The sequence below is a fragment of the Corapipo altera genome, unplaced genomic scaffold (genome assembly GCF_003945725.1).
Source record: "Corapipo altera isolate COAL_440 unplaced genomic scaffold, ASM394572v1 53, whole genome shotgun sequence".
NCBI lineage: Eukaryota > Metazoa > Chordata > Aves > Passeriformes > Pipridae > Corapipo > Corapipo altera.
In genome coordinates, this window is record NW_020884900.1 from 1,344,159 (window position 1) to 1,363,585 (window position 19,427).

The 19,427-nt window shown below is 37.9% G+C and overlaps 1 protein-coding gene across 2 annotated transcripts in view; it reads right to left on the minus strand.

Annotated features, from left to right (window-relative positions):
• Window positions 1–230: 230 nt before the first annotated feature.
• Window positions 231–19,427, minus strand: part of BICC1 (BicC family RNA binding protein 1) — a 102,141-nt gene continuing 82,944 nt past the window's right edge. For both annotated transcript variants that reach the window (XM_027649535.1, XM_027649533.1), the window contains exons 10-21: window positions 18,415–18,601; window positions 16,883–17,041; window positions 16,299–16,495; window positions 15,868–16,009; window positions 15,004–15,160; window positions 13,563–13,728; window positions 12,523–12,562; window positions 11,686–11,840; window positions 9,274–9,427; window positions 6,567–6,727; window positions 4,557–4,656; window positions 231–3,083 (exon numbers count right to left, since the gene is read on the minus strand). In XM_027649535.1, the coding sequence (XP_027505336.1) occupies window positions 2,953–3,083; window positions 4,557–4,656; window positions 6,567–6,727; window positions 9,274–9,427; window positions 11,686–11,840; window positions 12,523–12,562; window positions 13,563–13,728; window positions 15,004–15,160; window positions 15,868–16,009; window positions 16,299–16,495; window positions 16,883–17,041; window positions 18,415–18,601 (1,749 nt within the window). In that variant the 3' untranslated portion in view covers window positions 231–2,952. The remainder of the gene's footprint in view (window positions 3,084–4,556; window positions 4,657–6,566; window positions 6,728–9,273; window positions 9,428–11,685; window positions 11,841–12,522; window positions 12,563–13,562; window positions 13,729–15,003; window positions 15,161–15,867; window positions 16,010–16,298; window positions 16,496–16,882; window positions 17,042–18,414; window positions 18,602–19,427) is intronic.

Here is a 19,427-nt window from a genome sequence, read left to right on the forward strand (position 1 = left end):
AAGTATTTCAACAAAGCACTCATTTAAAAGCCAGACACTGTATGTGACAAAAAGAACAGTAATACACGAAGCATTAGCATGTGAAAGAAACATGTTGCAATTATGTCAAATACTGCTTTTTATATTTTATTAACAAGCAAGCATCCCTGGAACTGGGTCTATATAAAAAATACTTCACAAACCAATCAGAATACAAGGGTGTTATATAAATTTATTTTATGCAACACTGATTAGTTTTGAAAATTCCCATTTTTCATGTCTTAATTTCAACTTTTATTTAAAAAAAAAAATCACTAAAAGGACACAACCCACAAAAATACAATCTGTATCTGCTCTATATTTACAGATAACTGGTCACTATTAAGGCACAGATTTAAAACTAACATTTTATGTAGCAAGTCAAATATTTGTGCATAATATAACACAATACGGTACACTGTATGGTTATATTCCCTTTGTGGAATCAAAGTAAGTGAGAAATTTTTTACTTCCAGTGTGTTCTTTTTTTATGTGTGTGTGAAGCCCTACTGAAAAATATTGTTGTTCAAGGGAAATTCTTCACTTTGGTGTAGATGATATAAGCACTGCTCAGCAAAAGACCACATCAACTTAATACTGTAATAAAATGAGTTTCTGAGTATAGTACCATCTGGATACATAGCAAGTACTTACAAAAGACTAGAGTGTAAAAGTTTTCTGATGCTTTTAAATTTAGGCAAAATAAGCAAGAAGGGGTTGCAGAAAATTCTGTACCAAGTGCAGCTGAATATTTATTTAATTAAAAATATTTTATAAAATAACATGGCTGAATACAATTTGATTTGCAAACACTGGTCTTGCGAGTGCAAGCATGGAAATGACAGCTTATCTGTAAGCACACAAGTAGCCCCTGTGAATGGAACTACCTACATGCTCAGAAGTAAGCACAAGTGTAAATAGTTTTAGAATGAGAAGTCGTGGCTTACAAGAGGGTTTCCATGAAGTTGCTCTTGCCCTTGTGACACACAAGTACCTCTTAGATATGTGGATATTGACTCTTGGCATTGAGCATAGTGACTGGTGTGAACAACTGTGTACCAGACACAGCTTTATCCAGTCAGATCTGTAGTACCACTGTAAAACCAGGCAAAGATGCTACTGGACCTAGAGGGGAGGTCACCCAGTTATACACCATTAAGTAGATATGGCTGAAATGATTACTGAGCAGCAATTTCTAGCTAACCACAAGAAGACTTTATATTATTGCTTGATCATCTATGCCCTCAAGTAACAAGTCTCTTTAAATTCCCTTTGTGTGTGCAAATTTCTCTTTACATCATTTTGCATTCTCACCTTAAAAGAAAGAATTATCCATGGAAAGTGTCAGAACTCTTTCTCACCCATTTTTGCATAAAACCCAACTACTGTAAATGTTATTCTAATGCCTTCTGTTAAGAGCACTTGACAGTGGTTTATGTCCATCTCAAAAGGCTTGTACACTGAACATAAATAGTACATTACAGTAGAGGTAATTCACAATATTTCTCATGGGAATGCTTTTCAATTAATGCTTGGAAACTACATATTGCATTGCAAAAAGAGGCACTTTATGAATTCCTTCATTATATCTGAACCCTTCATAAACCCATAACACAACATCTGTCAAGACAGAGGAATAACATTGCCAAATCATTCGGACTTTCACAGTATAAGAATGCAAAAGTTAGCTCCAGCCACTTATAACATGGACTCTTTCCGTTGAACATAACTTGTTTCAGAAATAGTTCATCTCCGGAGTTTGAAACACTTCTGCAGCTGACAATTACAAATCTGGATCGAACAAAACAGATGCTTTACACCTATTTTATGTAGGTCACTTAATTGCTGCATGCATAGTCATGTAAGTAATATGTGTCATTTATTAAATGGCAACAGTGCTGTCTTGTCAAATTAGATTAGTTGTCTGTTTAATCAAACTGACAGCCCGGAGCTCTAGTTTGATGAATGCCTTTCATTCTCTACCATAAATCTGCAGTAGATCAGTTTAATCTGTTACGTATTGTAGGTGTATAGAATCTAAAAATAAAAGTCTGATATAAATAAGTGTCCTTTAGTGGCAGGGTACTAAAAATAGCCCTTTGCTTTGAGACAACCATTAAAAACACTTTTAGCATAACAGGCAGCAGTTAAATATGTTGACTGCAAAGGGTTAATATTGCAAGGTCCATTTTGGTCTTTCATTGCATCTGTTACAGTGAGTATTATTGCAGGCAGCATTACACTGCTTCATAAGAGCATAAGAGGACTGGTCCACTACCAAGTGACTTGATTTTGGAACAATCTCTTCAGATAACTACCCAGGAGACAGAGAGAGGAAAAAAAAAAAATTGCATAAGAACCGGATTCTAGTACCATTATAGTGAGATGTGACTTAATGCAAGAACACCTGAACAAATTTGATTAGTGCCAATATAAAAATTGATATGGAAATGAAAGAGAGAAATAAATTTCCACAGGACAAGAAATCAGAACATGTAAAGTGCAGAAAGACCTCAATAATTATTTTAAGCAGTACCAGAAAAATCCATCTTGATAAAACCAAATCTATGCTCTCTGGCATCCCAGCTCTTCATTCTTCCTTCATTCAACAAAGTAAAAAATTCAGTGCATACATTATAGTTATAGGTAATAAAATACTAAACAAAGAACCCTATATTATTATTATTGCAAATTCTGTCCAATCTACACGAGTAAAATGTAACCCACATTTGGTGTTTCGAAAGAGAACAGACAAAATGTGTTTTCTCTGTTGTTTTTTTTTTGTTTGTTTTTTGGCACAGTATTGTGCAGACAAAATGCTTTGGTCCTTGACGCCCAAACTCCCAAAGTGCAGAGGGTGGTGTGCAGTGAAGGCTGTCCACAGGATTGCCATGTCCATCTTTACAGCTGACCTTTTAGAGCCACAACGTCCTGCTACCAGCGGCCGCTGACACTGGCAATTTCCGAGTGATACTGGCGCGGCAGTCTCCCACTGGCTCCACCTTCCAGGAACGAGGCACGCATGTTTGACGGGTCAAAGAGCTTTCTTCGGTTTTTATTCAGTTCTGTAAAGGTCAAACATGCGCAGAAATCTCTCATCAGAAATTAAATTTAATATTTTGAGCCGAATGCAATGCAAAGCTTCTGTTTAAACAAGTAAAATATTTTTGACGGAACGATATAAACTGAAGATATCTATGAGGTACTCATTCAGTTGAACAGTTCAACAGGATAATCAGTGTCAGGTTAAGGCTCAGAGGCTGCCTGGGACACAGGCATCTATTTGGTGCAATTGTTATTTGGCACCGGTACAGCGGGAAGTAGATAATTTTTTGCAATATTGATTTAGAACCAGCTGACATAGCTGAAACACTTTAAAAAGTTTGTTAGAATACTCAAAGACTGCAATCTTCCCAGAGGTACATGCTGCAGCACAACCACGCAATGTAAACTGAGATGACAGAAAAGCTTATCTTGATCATTTCTCAATGCACAATTCTTTAAAGACAAAACTGAAGCAATATTTTAATAAGGACTTTCAGAAAAAACAGATGATCACCTCTCATTCCAGCATGCACACTAAGTTTGTATTAGCAAAAGCTCATCCAAATACTTTTCCCCCACTTTTCTATCATTGTAACCAAACTTCATGACAGATGGAAATCACTGAAATATTACACAGATATTCACGACTGCTATTAAGTACATTGCATTTTTTCCCTTTTTACTGCACCATTTTAAATTAATAAAACATTCACTAATGGCATCAGTAAAAGAGATGAAATTGGGAGGAAAATAATGTAGTGTTACAATAAAGCATCTGAAAGAAACTCTTCCTCTGATACAGATTCATTGTCTGGACAAGGAGAATAGCACTCCTATGTAATAAGAAACCTCATGCTATTTATCACAATTAGAAAAATCTAGTTAGGCTTTATATACTGCAGTACATTTTAAGAAATTATATTTGAGCTTCTTTCTGCATGTAGGATCAAGACAACCTATTAATTAAAATGGGTTAGAAAAATTCCAAATAAGAGTTACATGCTTCTCTCAAACCTATGCATTTATGGCATAAAAAACTGCCAAAAAGCCAAAGCCAAAACCCCAAAGCCCCTCAAAAGCAGGCAGTTTTTCCCAGTACGATGATTGCCCTGCTAATCAATAAAGTGGAGGACAGGGAACTAAAAGCTGTGACTGGTATGTAGTGCCATTCAGACCCTGTAGTGCCTGTAATCCCAGAGCTTCTTGGACCCACAATTTTGGATCATCCAAAAAACTTCACAATGTGCAGTGAAACAAACTTTCACCAAGCTCCAATGCACAGGACTATTGCAACTGAGCTGCTATTTGGTAAGGTGAAAGCTTTAAAAAGCCTGGTTTTAAGCACCTCAGGTGAGGGGTAAGCTAATATGACCTCTGTGGACTAGTGTCTTAGTCCTTCCAAGCACCTTTGCCAACTATAAACACACAACTCGAGTGAGAAGAATACAAACAAACAATGCTTAAAATCAACCAAATGATACTCTGTTATTTACCTGAGATTGCAAGCAGCATTTTTCTTCTGGCACCAAAAGTGGTAATTCCTAACTCTTTCAGATCTTGATCAGTAAGAGTAAGGAATGTCTGCAGATCAATCTAGAGTAAACAGAAATAGGAAAATTAGGCAAAACAAGTTTTTACACGAAAGTATTCATTGATAAATGTGGTTCAGAATAGCTTCATTTTTTTCCCCTACTGCTTTGCACAGGTACTCTATTCCTACTCAGCCAACCTATTCCTCCCATGGAAACAACAATTACGGCTTTTCAATGGCTGCTTCACACAGCTGCTCAATTTGCTACATTTCTGACAGAGGAGAAACTGAAAAGTAAGCAGTTTTAGAAAAATCACAGAAGATCAATTAGTCTTATTTATTTGCGAGTCTTGAGATTTTGAGTATTTACCAAAACCATTACAACACACTTGGGAACACTATATATGCCAGGTATCTACGTCTGTAGATACAGGAGGTGCTTCAGACTATAGCAGGTTAGCACAGGAGGACTGCTCAACTCCTGGTGATACATTTGAGTTCAAGCACTGAGCATTCCACAGTGTCTGCAACAGTGGATGTTTGTGGTACTTCTCCCAACGCAATTCACAGAAACAGTGGAAAATTGTTTAGTTTTCACCCTGGTCAAACTACTTGGTTCATCTCGCACCTCATCAGCAGCTCTTGAGAAAAGAAAAACCACAACAAAAACCCAGCTGCGAAGCAAAAACCACCCTTAGTATCAGAAACCAATCCAGCCTTCTCTCCTTTTTAGGAGAGTGGCTAAAACAACAGGAAAGGATGAAGAGACTGGATAATATGGGTATTATGGAACATTCAGAGGCATACAGAGGAGATAAACCTGAAGAGCTGTACATAGAATTAAAGTACAGCTGGATTTACTGATTCAGACTGGGGATTGACCCCACAGCACTTAAGCAGCATGATTAGAGAGAGAGAGAATGAATGAAGGCACGAAATGCACCAGATGCAGCTGTCCCCAGGCTGAGCCAGCAGCACTGCACTTCAGGGCACTCAGACTGCACGTACAGGAGTGACTTAGGGCACAGGAGATGGTACAGGTTTACCTCCTGTCTACTCTTCTAACAGTAGAGTACACACTTGAATGCATCCTTGGTGTGTGCAGACCTCAGTGCTGCTGAAGACATAAAGTGGACATATGGGTCCATAACACAGGAAGATGCCAAATCCAGCTGTGCTCCTTCCCCTGTACTCCATGAGATAGCTGACAAAACCCACATGGACACCTCCACCCTACTACACCCAATTCCAGCAGTGTGGCACATAAAACTTCCCATTTATAACTACAGTGCTTTTGGGACAAGCTCAGGAGCTCCATGCCTGTAAAGTCTCGCAGCTGGGCCCACTGTACTTTTGTGACACAGTCAAATCTGGCAGCAGAATAAACTACCTGCAAATAACCAAGTGGACTCTACCTATACAGCACTCTACGGATAAGGAATACTTGGAATAAAAGATTAGCTGGTGTGGAGGTGGAAATCTCAAACAGTTGACTGACCATATCTCCCTGTTGGGAGTGGATCAAAGGAAGTCAACTGGCACACAGGAAAGAGGCAAGGGATGAATATATGTGACCCCAGCATCGGCTGAGACAATATGTTACTAACAAATGTTACTAACTAAAAAAGATTGGATTTCCATAACCTACACATGAAACAGACTGAAACCTATGACATTCTAGTCATCATCCTAGTTTACAAGTAGGAGCCAAGGTTTAAACTTCCTTGAATGACATGAATCCAATCCTACTTTGATTCTTTGTTAAGTATAAATCAAAGGTGCAGGACAACGTAGTACTCATGTCCAGGCTCGCTATCTGGAACCTGCAAGGTGGATGGAACACTTGGAAAGAACAGCCCATGAAAATCCTGCCACAAAGTGAGAGTTCCCAGTGGCTTTGGTCAAGAGACAGAACAAGTGCTGCTGGAACAAATCCTACTAACACAAAGATGTCTTTCAAAGGAACACTAACCTCTTGCTGTTGGAATACGTCTGTGTATTTGCCCAAACCAAGCTTACTGAAGAGCTCAGGCAGGTCAGATCCCTTAAACAAACTGTTCAGGTTACAGCCATTGCTTCCTGTCAGCGAGGAAATGCAGTCCATGTAATTGCTGCTACTGAGATAGTGCTCAGCTGAAAGGGAAGAAGTGCATTTTTTAGACACTTCACAGAAGGGCACAATTTTCTATCAGCTAGATCATTAAAATTACAAAATACTTAAATCTTTATTTTTCAGTAAAGAAAAGAAAGCTTCTCAGTGGTCTAAGAGAATGAACACCATAAAGCAATTTTTTTGTTCATTAAGTTCCAGTGTTTGTTTTCTATGGAAAGACATTTGGGTAAACATTTTAAACGATAAAATCGCATTATGGGAACTATCACATGGATACAAGCCAGAAAGTCATGGAAAGAGCTGCAAGACCCCAGGGCTTTTCCTGCTCTTAAGCCCTCTCCTCCTTTCTCCAATGACTATTTTGGAAAACATCATTGCACACAAATGCAACCAGCACTTCTTAATCTGGATGGGGAAAAAAATCACACTGGAGCTATTCCTAATAAAAGGAATATGATGTGACCATTATTTTACTACAACACAGACAAAAAATGAATGCAATAGTTCATAAAATACTAAAACTGGAAATACATTCCCTACACAACTTTAAATTACGTTCCCAAAAGATAATAGCTTTGAAAAGTTTTCACAATGAGTTTCTTAAAAAAATCCAGAAACCTGTTTTGGCAGTGCAATTCCTTTCCTGCATGTGTGCATACTGATAGTATAGAATCACATAGTTTCTAATTATTTTTCCTCATGCTGTGTAAGAACAGGATAGCTCCCAGGGAGTGCATCAAGCATGTGTGTAAGTGGAGCCACTGGGAGTGCTCTCTCCCTCCCTACTGACACGGGAAGAACAACAGTGAAAGCATAAGCAGCTTGTGGCAGGCAAAGGGTATTTTCCCAGGTAAGCAAAATTAAGATTTCCCTGGAGACTTCTGCTATGGCCTTCACTACAGAATGCCAATAGGGTGTGAAAAATCACCATTTTTCACCACTAGCTGTGCTAAGTTTCTTATTTTTCTGGGCACAAACTAGTTAGAAGCATTTGGGATTGGATTTACGGAGCTTGGAGAATTTCTGTCTAACTCAGCTCCTTTTTGGAAAAGAATTTTAAAATACAGTAGACTGTTCAGTGTTGAAAATGTGAGTGTTAGCTTTGACAAGTGAAGCAATAACTAAATTGAGTTTTTAGACTTTAAAAGGTGATGCCTTGATTTCTTCACTATCAGAGAAAAGTAACACTGAAAATACCCAAACAGAAATTCACGATCCTCCTTCTTACTGCAGTCAGGAAGCATTGTCTTAAAAATAAAGAAGAAATTCAACACAACTGTGCAATTCTGTCAATGAAGTCATACATTTAGTCCTCCAGCACCTATACCTTAAGGTAACTACACTTGTCCAGCCAACTCATAGATGTTTCTTTTATCCTTCCTCTACACCTTTTATTCTCTGGGAAAGCTGCAGCTGCTGTAGAACAATTTCCTCCACTTCTGGTGTATTTTCTGTATTTGAAGATATCCTTTCCTAGAATACCCAAATTTTATTATCTGTGTACTTGGAATTTAATCTGGGATTTAGGTTTTTAAAAGAAAAATGCAACAAAAGAGAGTAAAATCAGCCATAGCACTTATTTCCTCATAATGCAGATCGGTAGTATGGACTAGTATTTTCTACCTCCACTTTTCTTTCTTGCAAAAAAGCATCTATTAAGTTACTTAAAAAATGAAATGAAGTTTCCAAGTGTTGAATTAAAATACAATATTTTAATTTGTAAATTTCAAATATTGTTTAAAAAGTAGTTACCAGAGGTACAGCCTGTATCCACAGAAACCAGTGTTTAAATTCATGTGCTAGGCCATGTCCAAAACACGGGACAGGCTTCTTTTCACAGAATGGCCTGGGTTGGAAGGGGCCTTAAAGACCATCTCATTCCAACGCCTCTGCCATGGGCAGGGACACCTTCCACTAGATCAGGTTGCTCCAAGCCCTGTCCAACCTGGCCTTGGACACTTCCAGGGATGGGGCAGCCACAGCTTCTCTGGGCAACCTGTGCCAGGGCCTCACCACCCTCACAGCAATGGATTTTTTCATAATATCCAATCTAAATCTACTCTTTCGGTTTGAAGTCATTCCCCCCTTGTCCTGCCACTACATGCTCTTGTAAATTTGATTCCCATGAAGAGAATCATGCTTTAAAACTCAATATTAGCACAGATTATGACTCCTTCAGTGAGCAAGTAGCCCAATAAAGACCTGGCTGTTGTTGCACTGGTAACATAGCAGAAGAATGGCAGTCTAGAAATAAGCTTTTATAAAGATCTGGTTTCAGAACACCTTGAAAAACCACTTCTATGACAGCAAAGAGCTTTCCAGCAAGAATGTCTGGCATTTATAAAATTTCCTTAAGTTTTCCTTTTGAACCATTATTCGTATATCATGTTACACTACCTTGCATATGCTTTTACATTGCAAATTGTAAAAAAAAAACCAAGCCAAAGCTGTCAGGTGTCAGTAATTTAAATCCCTAGTGATGTCAGGATACATTTATATTAAAATAAATATTAAACGATATCAATATGATTTTTTTTTTAAATCAGGTATTAAAGAGTTTATTAACCTGATTTGTTTTGTTTCCGTTTGGGGCTGCCAATTGAGGAGACAAAATCATGAGCAGCGGGTCCCAGCCCATTACGGTCTCTCCAGTTATCAGATTCACTGCCACTTCCCAGGTGCTCCCGACTGCTGGACCGGGACAGAGACATCGATGAACCCTGCAAATCACAGAAGGAAAATTTGGGCAGAAAACAGAGGTTTCATTGTGACTCAGATGTTTTCTTTGAAACAGCTCAGCTATAAAAAAAAAAAAATATGCTTGCAAACATTCTTTTGGCAGTTGATCAATAGTCAAATAATTGCAAACCGGACACAAAAACAGCAGGTGTGCTTAAAACATACACAGTTTACAGTTTTTAAGTGGGAGTTATTTAAAGACCACGATTCAAAATAAATTTCTCAGTATTTCCAAGTTTGTTTCCAAAACATTCCAGAGTATCAAATTCTCACACAAATTCTAGACAAAGCAGTCTATTGACTACATCCCTTCACAGGGAAGAGTACATAACAGAACATTTATCTGAAGATAAGTGGCTAAAGTACACAATGGTACAACAATTCTGCAATGGCTTGTGAATTTGCAGTTTTGTTTGTAGGGTTTTTTTGTTGTTGTTGTTGGGTTTTTTTTAGGGGTTTTTTAAATATAGTTCATAATTCCTGTAAAATACTACTCGTGACCTCTCATCGCTGTGGGTGAGAATGTTCCAAAATAAGGTAACAGTATTCAGTGGGGACATACACAAAAGAGACTGACATTGATACCACACACTTACATGAGCCAAAAAATTGTGGAAATAAACAATTTCATTCTATACACTTACACCAAATTGCAATTGAAAAATATCACTTAGGGCACAGCAATCTTTTATACTATTCAGTAAAACTGACAGCACTGAAGAAACAAGGCAAAAGCTCCTTATCATTGGTAAAAATTAGGAAGGTGTGAGCTAGAGTTAGTATGGCTACAGAAAAGAAGGAAGGTAAGAACTGACTTCAAGTCTTACAGAAGAGCAAGAGGAGACATCTACATTACATGAGATCATAATGATGTCTAAGAGTTGTCAAGTTAAAAAAAAGATGTCATCCAATGTTTCTGGAAAACTGAATGCACAGTAAAATACCACAGCAAATATGAAACATGTTTGGTGAGCTTATTTTACAAATTAACTTGCCAGGCATTAGACCATGATACCAAAACTTCATCTTCTCGAAGGTTTCAGTATATGCATTGGAAGTGTGGTGGCACAGGCTCCAATACAAATGGTGTTGAAAACTGCTAAGCAGAGGAGGATACTACAAGGAATCCAAGATTTTCAGCCTCCCCAGATGTTTCCACAATAGTTCATCCCAAACAATGGTAACTGGAGTTCTAACATGGTATCGCTTCACTGGAGAGAGCTGCCATGGTCTGTGGTCTGCTCATGGGCAGACTCCAAGTGACTGAGACACAGTGTTCTGGCTTGGAATGACAGACCCACTTAGAGACTTTAGACATCATGGTCTGTGGAAAAACCCCACCACAGTTCAACCAAAAAATAAAATAAATAACCAGAAATTCTGGCTGTACCTTTTCTCTCCCCTAGCTCCTACTGCATTATGTGTATCGAAGCAGAATGACTCAAAAAGTTGGCATGTCAGCTGGAGAACACCACAGCACATTATCATGGTTGAATATTTCTTTTGCATCAAAAGCTAGGTATACCCTAGAGAAAAGCTGCATAAACATACCATTTACGTTTTATTTAAGTAGGACTGAAAAAGGTGGATAATATGGAAGTTGGGAAAGATTCCAGCAAGGAAACACACTAAAAATCAACTTCAAAATGCCTTTGGAAAGCAAAGAACAAATTCCCTGCAAGATTCCCATGCTGGGACTCTGAAGAGGCTTGCTGGACTCTGGCTGCCTTCTGCCTGGGAACTTTCTGGGCCCAGTGAACAGTGCAAACAGAGAAAGCTGTTACAGTTCTACAGCTCTATCAACATAAGATGAGCTGCAGACATTTCTTGTTCTGATGTTCTGCTCCACCATGCAGTGATTCACATTATATAGTTTATCTCCTATGTATACACTGTTTTCATTAGGTTACCAAATTTCTGCTGCTTGTCTGGAATAACTGAGATATTTGGTCCCATAAGTTGTTTTAAGTTTCTTTAAACAAATATGTTTTAAGCAGACTTCTATGCTCTGTGACTTCTATAAAATCTATAAAACAGATATAACTGTGTGTGTTGGGTTGAATGTATTTCATATGCCTTAATATTTATGTAAGAAGCATTTTTCACCATAAAATATATTCAGAACATTAAAAATCTTATCTGCAGGACTTCTTTCTACAGAAGTTATAGACATTTCTCAAGAGAAATAATTGTATCACTTACTAAAAGTAAACTTCCCTTACAATATACTTTCTTATACCTCATATGTAGTTGTCATGGATGGCTTGTATGATACATGATTTGCTCTTCTTAGTTCCTTGATAGTTTCTGCAGGCATGGATTTAGAGAACCCCAAACCACTCCATGTATTTGTTGGAGTTCTCACTTCTGTTACAACTGGTTTCTTTAACATAGCTGAAAAAATACAGAGACAAATCAGTAAATCTCAGCCTTCGTGGAGGTACTGAGAGGATAATCCTGCAGTCGTGAATGGTAACAACTGCAGCTCACACAGTAAACTCCAAACACCTCCACTTGCTACACAGCTTGAATCCTGCCCTTCCTTAAGGCAGTTCACTCTGTCAGAAGATAGTTAAGCCCCACAGGGCTGCATGGAGACCAAAAGAATCATATCTTTTCAAAAAGAGGAGCTTCTGGTTTTTCTTTTGGTGTGTTTTTTGGTTTTGTTTTTTCTTTTTTTTTTTTTACAAGGTCAAAGATACGGTTAAGCCCCTTATCAATTTTGTAACTTAATTAATCCCTGAAGTAAGTAGCCATTTAGCCAGTATGACAAACATCTTGAAGTTTAATTTGCATCCAAATAAAGTCAAGTATTACGGTTATGAGCACTCTGAAGACAATGTGGATCATTTGCATATGGATATACTTACATATCACATCTACAAGCTGTTCTGTTCATATTGTATTTTATGCTATGTTGGTATTCAAAATCTTTTGGAACATAGAACTAATAGACAAGTGTTTCACTACCAGTTTCAGATTTGATTAAAAATCAAATTACAAAACTAAAACTTCAGAAAAATAATTTCATCCATGTACTAAAAAACTTTTCAGAAGTCACTGTTAGTGCACGTACCTTTGGTTGCTAGTAGTTTCTTCTGTTCATAGTCAAATGCCTAAAAATTAAACATGCAGAAGATAGTTTAATTGGCATTCTAACTAAATGTCACTCCAGGACTCATCTCTTTGTGAAAACAAAGTTTTTTAGAGTGGTCAGTGAATATATCTAGGAGAAACCTGAAGCACTGCACAATAATTTGACAAAAGTCCAATTAGAGCCTTAGTTACTTAAAGTGTTCACAGAAACAAAGATTTTAAATAACTATCCAATATCCATTTGAGTGAGGGTGTAGCAATATTTACAAACTGCTTAGGAAGAATTTTTCTTTAATTTGTTTTTAATAAGACATTTTTTCAAGCATAGTTTCTCTTCCTTAACCATCTGTACTCAGTATTTAAAACATTCCTCAACAGTACCAAAAAGATAAAATATATCTTAGCAAATCTAGGCATCATGGTTATTTTTAATAATCTTTCAAGTTTAGTTCTCCTCCACACACTCATCTTGTGAAAGGGAAAGAACTTAAGTGTTGAGAGAATTTTAAAAAACCTTGTATCTGTACTACCTGTGACAATGGAAGATGTGAAGTTTAAATACCCCTGATCAAACAAGCTACAGTTGATTGAATTACAAGTTGGCAAGCCTAAACACATAAAACTACAGTATTAGCCTGAAGTGTTACATTCTCTACTAAAAATATTTAGGGGAATAACTAAGGAAAAGAGCTGCAAAACACTAACCTTCATCTTGTTCCACTATTCCTCACAGTCTGGTTATGCCCACACTGATAGATCTATACTGAAACTAATATAGTCACCCTATTTTACTGTACTTAATTTTTTCTTATTCGACAGAAACAGAAGAGCTTTTCTGTTTCCAAGAATTCTCGTTGACAACCTACTCTTCGCTGAAAGAGTTAACGGCTTGGCTGTGAATGCTTTTACTGAAATGCTGATGACAATTCAGTCTCCAGTCACCTGTGCATTCCGTGGTAACTTCACTCAGCAATTATCAAGGTTTTAAGCTGGAATTGGCTGTGCTCAGGGAGAACGTACCTGCATATTGACATAGGAGGGCTGCGGGGCCAGACGTGCTCGCTCGGAGTTCTGCTGGGCGGCCGCTGCTCGCTCTGCTGCCCGTTCACTGCCAGGAGCCTTCTTATCAGCCACAGGGCCCTCGGAGGCACTTAACTCTGCGTCTGAGAGCAGCCTCTCTGCAGTGCTGCGGGGGCAAAGGCACTGTTAACTCATTTATCTTTTTACAAGCAGTGAACACGCAATGCAGTTTTGGTAATCGAGCTTTACCCTGAGAAGTCTGGCAGTAAAATTCAAGACACGTCAGTATACAGACATCTTTTAGCGATATTTCCAAAAGTTTCAGCTCTCCCGTACCTGTAGGTAGTTGTAGGGTAGTTCTAACAAATAGATCCTATCTGTATTATCTGTTAGATCCTAAGAGGTAGTTGTGGGATAGAGATTGCATAACAAGGGACTAAGAAAATTAACGTAAGTCCTACTTGCTTTTAAAGTTTCCATACCTGCAGTCCTACATGCCTACTTTACCTACTGATGAAATCTATTTTTTTTTTTCTTAAAAAAATCAGCCACATTTCAGGCTACTCTAGAACAGTGATGTCTTACTTCAAAGCAAAGTGATCACGTTGTAGAAGCTGTAAACTACTATCCCGAAAATATGCCCTAGGGGGACTGTGAGCACTGTGTCCTCAACAAAAAGAACAAGGCACACAAACAACTGACTGACATACAAACAAGTGAATCTGGTTAGCAGGAATTCTTGGATTTCTAAACTAAGAGAGTAGAGTTAATGAAATACATATCATAGTTTTAACAGTGTAAATAAATGAAGCAAAAGAAAATATGCATCTCAAAAGAGTGGTGATAAACAGTTCCCAAAAGAAATAGTGAAAACACAAGTACATCAGACAAAAACATTGCATGAAGCACAAATCCTCTGTTGCCAAGAAGTATTATGACTCAAGAGCCTTTCTCACTGCTGTCTCATTAAAAAAAAACAAAACCAAACCAACCAAACACTGAAACAAGTGTTTGAGAATGTGCTCTTATGCCCTGAATATTGCTTTTCTAAGAAGCAAACAGCCTCAGGTAGACACAAAAGAAAAAAGCTGTCAGTTCGGAGCTATTCTCAAAGCACTCAATAAAAAAGGAAAGTGTAAATAAAATATATCCTTTAGAAACAGGTAATGCAAGTTCCTCTGACAAAAATCCTTATTCTTTTGTGAGAGAAGTAAGACATTTACTTTTTTTTAACGAGAAATACTTACGACGTACAAAAAGTTTGCAGTTATCAGACAAACTGGGGGCTATAATAACGTCTAATGTGATTAAAAATCAAGGTCAAATCAAATTAGTTCTTTGAGTATCTTATGAGTGAACCACTCCTTCCATGTACAAAAACATACGAAGTAATTTTGTATTGTGAAAGTCCCATTAATCTGTATTTATACACTCAACTTACTGTAAGTGAGAGTTTTTGGTGCCTTGCAGTAACTCAACCGTTTGCCTCTTGGCACAGGCCTGCTTGGAAGAGCTCATCATCTGCTTCAGATCACTGGTATTTGCTGAATGGGAAGGACTTCTTGGCATGCCCACTTCTACAAAAGCATCATTGCAACCTACAAGACCAATAAAAAGAATAGTTAAACGACAACCACCCTTTTAGGTTCTAGTGAACTTACTGAAGGAATGACAACTATGGGACAAAATCTGCTCTTCCTCCTCACAGAACTGATCTGGTCTTCTTGGTTAAGGTTAAAAAGTCAGGTATGTAAGTTCAAATGCACAGAAAGGTGTTAGCATTAACATATATAGTAGACACACTAAGCATTCTCTTTTTTAAGATACTTATTTTAATTAAAATTGATTAGTATTAAATGTGAAGACTGACAATTAGAAGTCACTAAGCATTCTGAACAAATCTGTGTGTTCTACACAATTTTCTGCAATAACATTCTCAAAGGCATTAATTATTTCCCTTTGTTAAAAAGCAAAAATAAAGCATCATTTGAAACCAGGAGAGATTGTTTTAAGCAAGGCAGTTAAGCTGCTGCAAAAAATACTAAAATCCTCATGGGTTATTTCCCTCTGTTCTTAGGGAATGTGTGAAATGTTACTACTGCATTAGGTTATTTAAGGTGTATCAACAGCACATCTCACCACTTCTATTTACTTTGACAATGAATCTGGGAGAATCCAGGATTGTTTTCCTGTAATGTGGTTGCAAAACCAATGCACAGGGAATACCTTTATGCTTTTGTTTCACGAACTGCACACAGACTGCATAAACACTGCCAGACAAAGGAATGCAACGTCAAAATCTTACCTTCTTCACTGTTTGACTTGGCAGCTCCTTGTTCTGAGGCACCATGAGTACTTGTTTGTCTCACCGGGTCACTGTGGTTTGCGCTCAACACATTTTCCCCCAGCGAGGTGGCAGACAGTGCAGCATACTTGATATTTGAGGCCTGAAATGATTGTCAAAAATCCCTAAAGTGACTTCTATGCTCAAGGAAATACCGAAGCAATTTCCCTTTTCTATCTGTGCAGGAGAAAAAGAAACTCATCCCCAGTGCAGGAGAACAATATGTTTGAATGTTCTATTTTTCAGTCTTTTCAGTCACATTTGAAAACACTGCTGTTATATTTATAAACTTAAAAGCTTTAAGAACTACTAACACAGATAGTTTTCTCTTTTAGCTTTCCTTAGCAGAGGTCTATTACAAAGAGATCTGGTTCTCCAGAGACATCACCTACCTTTACATGACCATTTAAAGAAGGTGAGCCTTTTTTACTCTCTGATTGCATGCCGTTAACGTGGACTTCGACAGGAGTCAAGCCTGGTGGTGGAGATGGAGTGTTTTGACTATAATTAGGCACTCCAGACAACAGAATACTAGTTAAGGTTGCTTGGGCAGTAGATGGTATCATGAGGTGTGGAATAGCAGAAAAACCTGGAACAAAATTTGGTTATATTCTGATTAAGTTTCTCATTTATTTTTCTCAGGCATTATACTACTTTATACAAATCTTTTTGTATCTGTGATATATTACCAAAAGGTTTCCATTAGAATTACATGCCAAAAAATAATGCTTTATCTAGCCATTACTGGATAGGTTAACTTAGTTGTTTTTTATAAAACAGATGAAAACATCGTGTGGGACTTCACGCTGTAATTTTATATTAAGTTATAACTTTAATTTTGCATATTTATTCATCCGTGTTAAGACAAATGCAGGAATTAAGGTTCCAAAGAAGGAATTATTCTGGACTCATCAATTGTCACTCTGATGACTTAATGTTGCACAGATAATGTAATTCACATTAAACTTGCACCAACCTGTGGTGTTTGTGTTAGCAAGAGATGTTGCCCATAACGTGGGACTAGGAGTGCCTGAACTTGGACTCTGCAAGGGGCTCACAGAGCTGTTAAGGGCATTCAAAAGAGAGTTTGGAGCAGTTGAGGTGTTGACTGACAGGGCTGTTGGACCTAAAAGGCCTGCAAAAAATTATGCAAGTGAATATTTAGATAAGACCTACAGAAAATGATTTTTCACAGAAGCACCAATTGAAAACAAACAAACTCCCACTAAATTGCACCAGCACATGTTTAACAAACAAATTTCAACATTAACCCTGCTGTTCATTAACCCTGAGCATACTAAGAATGCCTGTTCTTGAACTCAGAATCATATATCCAAGAAGAATTGCAGCATCTTTTATGTCCTTTTACTGGACCCTAACTATTGTCCTAACAGTCTGCACCAGCTGCTTCTCAGCCCCACCATCCCTTTGTATCCTCTCTATTGCTTCTGATGGTTTGTTTCAAAGCAGCATCACACAGAGACAAGAAAGCAACAGTACTACACCACCTTACTTTCATTTCAGACAATAACCCTTTCCTCAGAAGCTCCTATGAATGAATCACCACTTCTACACTAAGGACTATTCAATTCCTTTTTGCATCTTCAATGCTGACTGCAAACCACCCCCCCAAAAGCATTGCTTACTGCCAAAGCATTCCCTCAAACCAGCTCTTCACGTTAGAAGATTTATAAATTCAGCACTACACACTAAAAAGGTAAAAACCCCAATCCCCCAAAGTGCAGGCATGACAGGAACAGTCACAAAAGCAGCATTAAAACCCACTGTCAAAGGGCACAAACACTTGCCCCTGTGTGACCCCAGGGCAGCCTGTGACATGGAACCACACAGCACTCCTGGGTGGCAGGTCACAAGGGAGCACAGTGGTGACACGAGAACTCAGTTTCATGAACCACTGTCGAGGTTTGTCACAAAATTTTTCTGGGACTGCTTGGCTTTCTGATACAAAGCTTGAAAATAAAACAGTAATTCCAGCCTGGACTATGATCTGCTTCTATATAATTACATTAAGACAGGAAGCTTACACATTTCTGTCCTGAATTACATACCAATAAGCAAGGTCTAAACTAGAAGCTCATGTATCCCTCCATTACAGTGAAATACAGCCAGAACTGAAGTGTGCTGTTAGTTGTGTTAAATTCCATGTACTGCTGACAGGCTTCAGCACCTACACAAACTCAGGGCAGCTTGAGACATCACATTGCCAAAGACATGGTAAAAGCCACATCCTACCTCACCTGTATTTCCCTCCCTTTCACTTTCAGCTGAGTGGTTTGAGTATCACACACCTGATTACGAAAGCCTTGGAGGAAGTTTATAACAACAATCCCTTGAAAGGCCAGATGCTGTTGGAATTCTCAAATGCCTTAACACGACTTCTTATGCAAAACATACATCTGGTCCCTTTTTCTAGTACAAATGAATTAAGTTTCAAACAAATATATACCTATTAAAAACATAAAAATATAAATATAAAAATATGCATACCGAGCCCAGTGAGTCCAAGTCCTGCTGAGGACAAAATATCCAAACCAGGACAAGACAGACCAACAGGGCACGAGACAGTAGAGGGATTTGATGCTATGGTGACTCCACTGCTTTCAAGTCCCAAGAGACATTTCCGTGCCTCGTACATATTTAAGGCATTTCGTTCAACGCTTTTTACAATCACAGACTGTAGGGGAGGAAAACAACAACGAAAAACAACAGAAATGGAAAATAAGTGAGTAATGCAACTTCATAAGGTGGATCTGCAACACAGATAACTCTTCTTAATACTTCTCCATGGCCATCAATAACAGCCCTGTGAGACAGCATGAGCTAAAATCCATTAGCAGCTACTCAAATACAGTGGCCTTGACAGTGAGTTTAGGGATTTTATGTGCACTTGCAATGAGAATGATGGAAGACCTCCCTGTCTAAGAAAATTAATTATTACTGTACCTCGGTGCTATTTAGCACACCAAATGTTAAGTGCCCCAAGATCTAGATAAGTGAATCAATAATTAAAATCTTATCTTCTCTTTTACCTGAGGTCTATACCTTGAAGTGGACAAGAAAAGTTGTTTATATTAAATTCAGCTATTCAATTCTTAGTTGTCTGAGGATAAAGTAATAAATACCTGGAAAATTATATTGCAAAAAACCATTGTTTCTTGTACATGCTCTACAGGGTGTTTCTTTGTATTGATTTTATATATCCCTACACAGGGAAGCTTACCTACTGATACAGTGGAACGATCACTTAATATTTCAAGGTTTTGCCTGCTATGGCATTATATACAACCACCCAGACAACTGCAGAGTCCTTTACCCACACACTGGATTATTTTACAATGAACACCTCTCTTTTAGAAGTATTTTGTATTTCTGATTTTCGTGACTCTTTCCAATATCTTGCACATAATGGCAACTTTCCTTCTAGTCACAATATTTTCTTATTTTTGTTTAATTCTGATTGCTAAAGAACTCTGTGACTGTGTGGAGGAGTTGCAATTTTA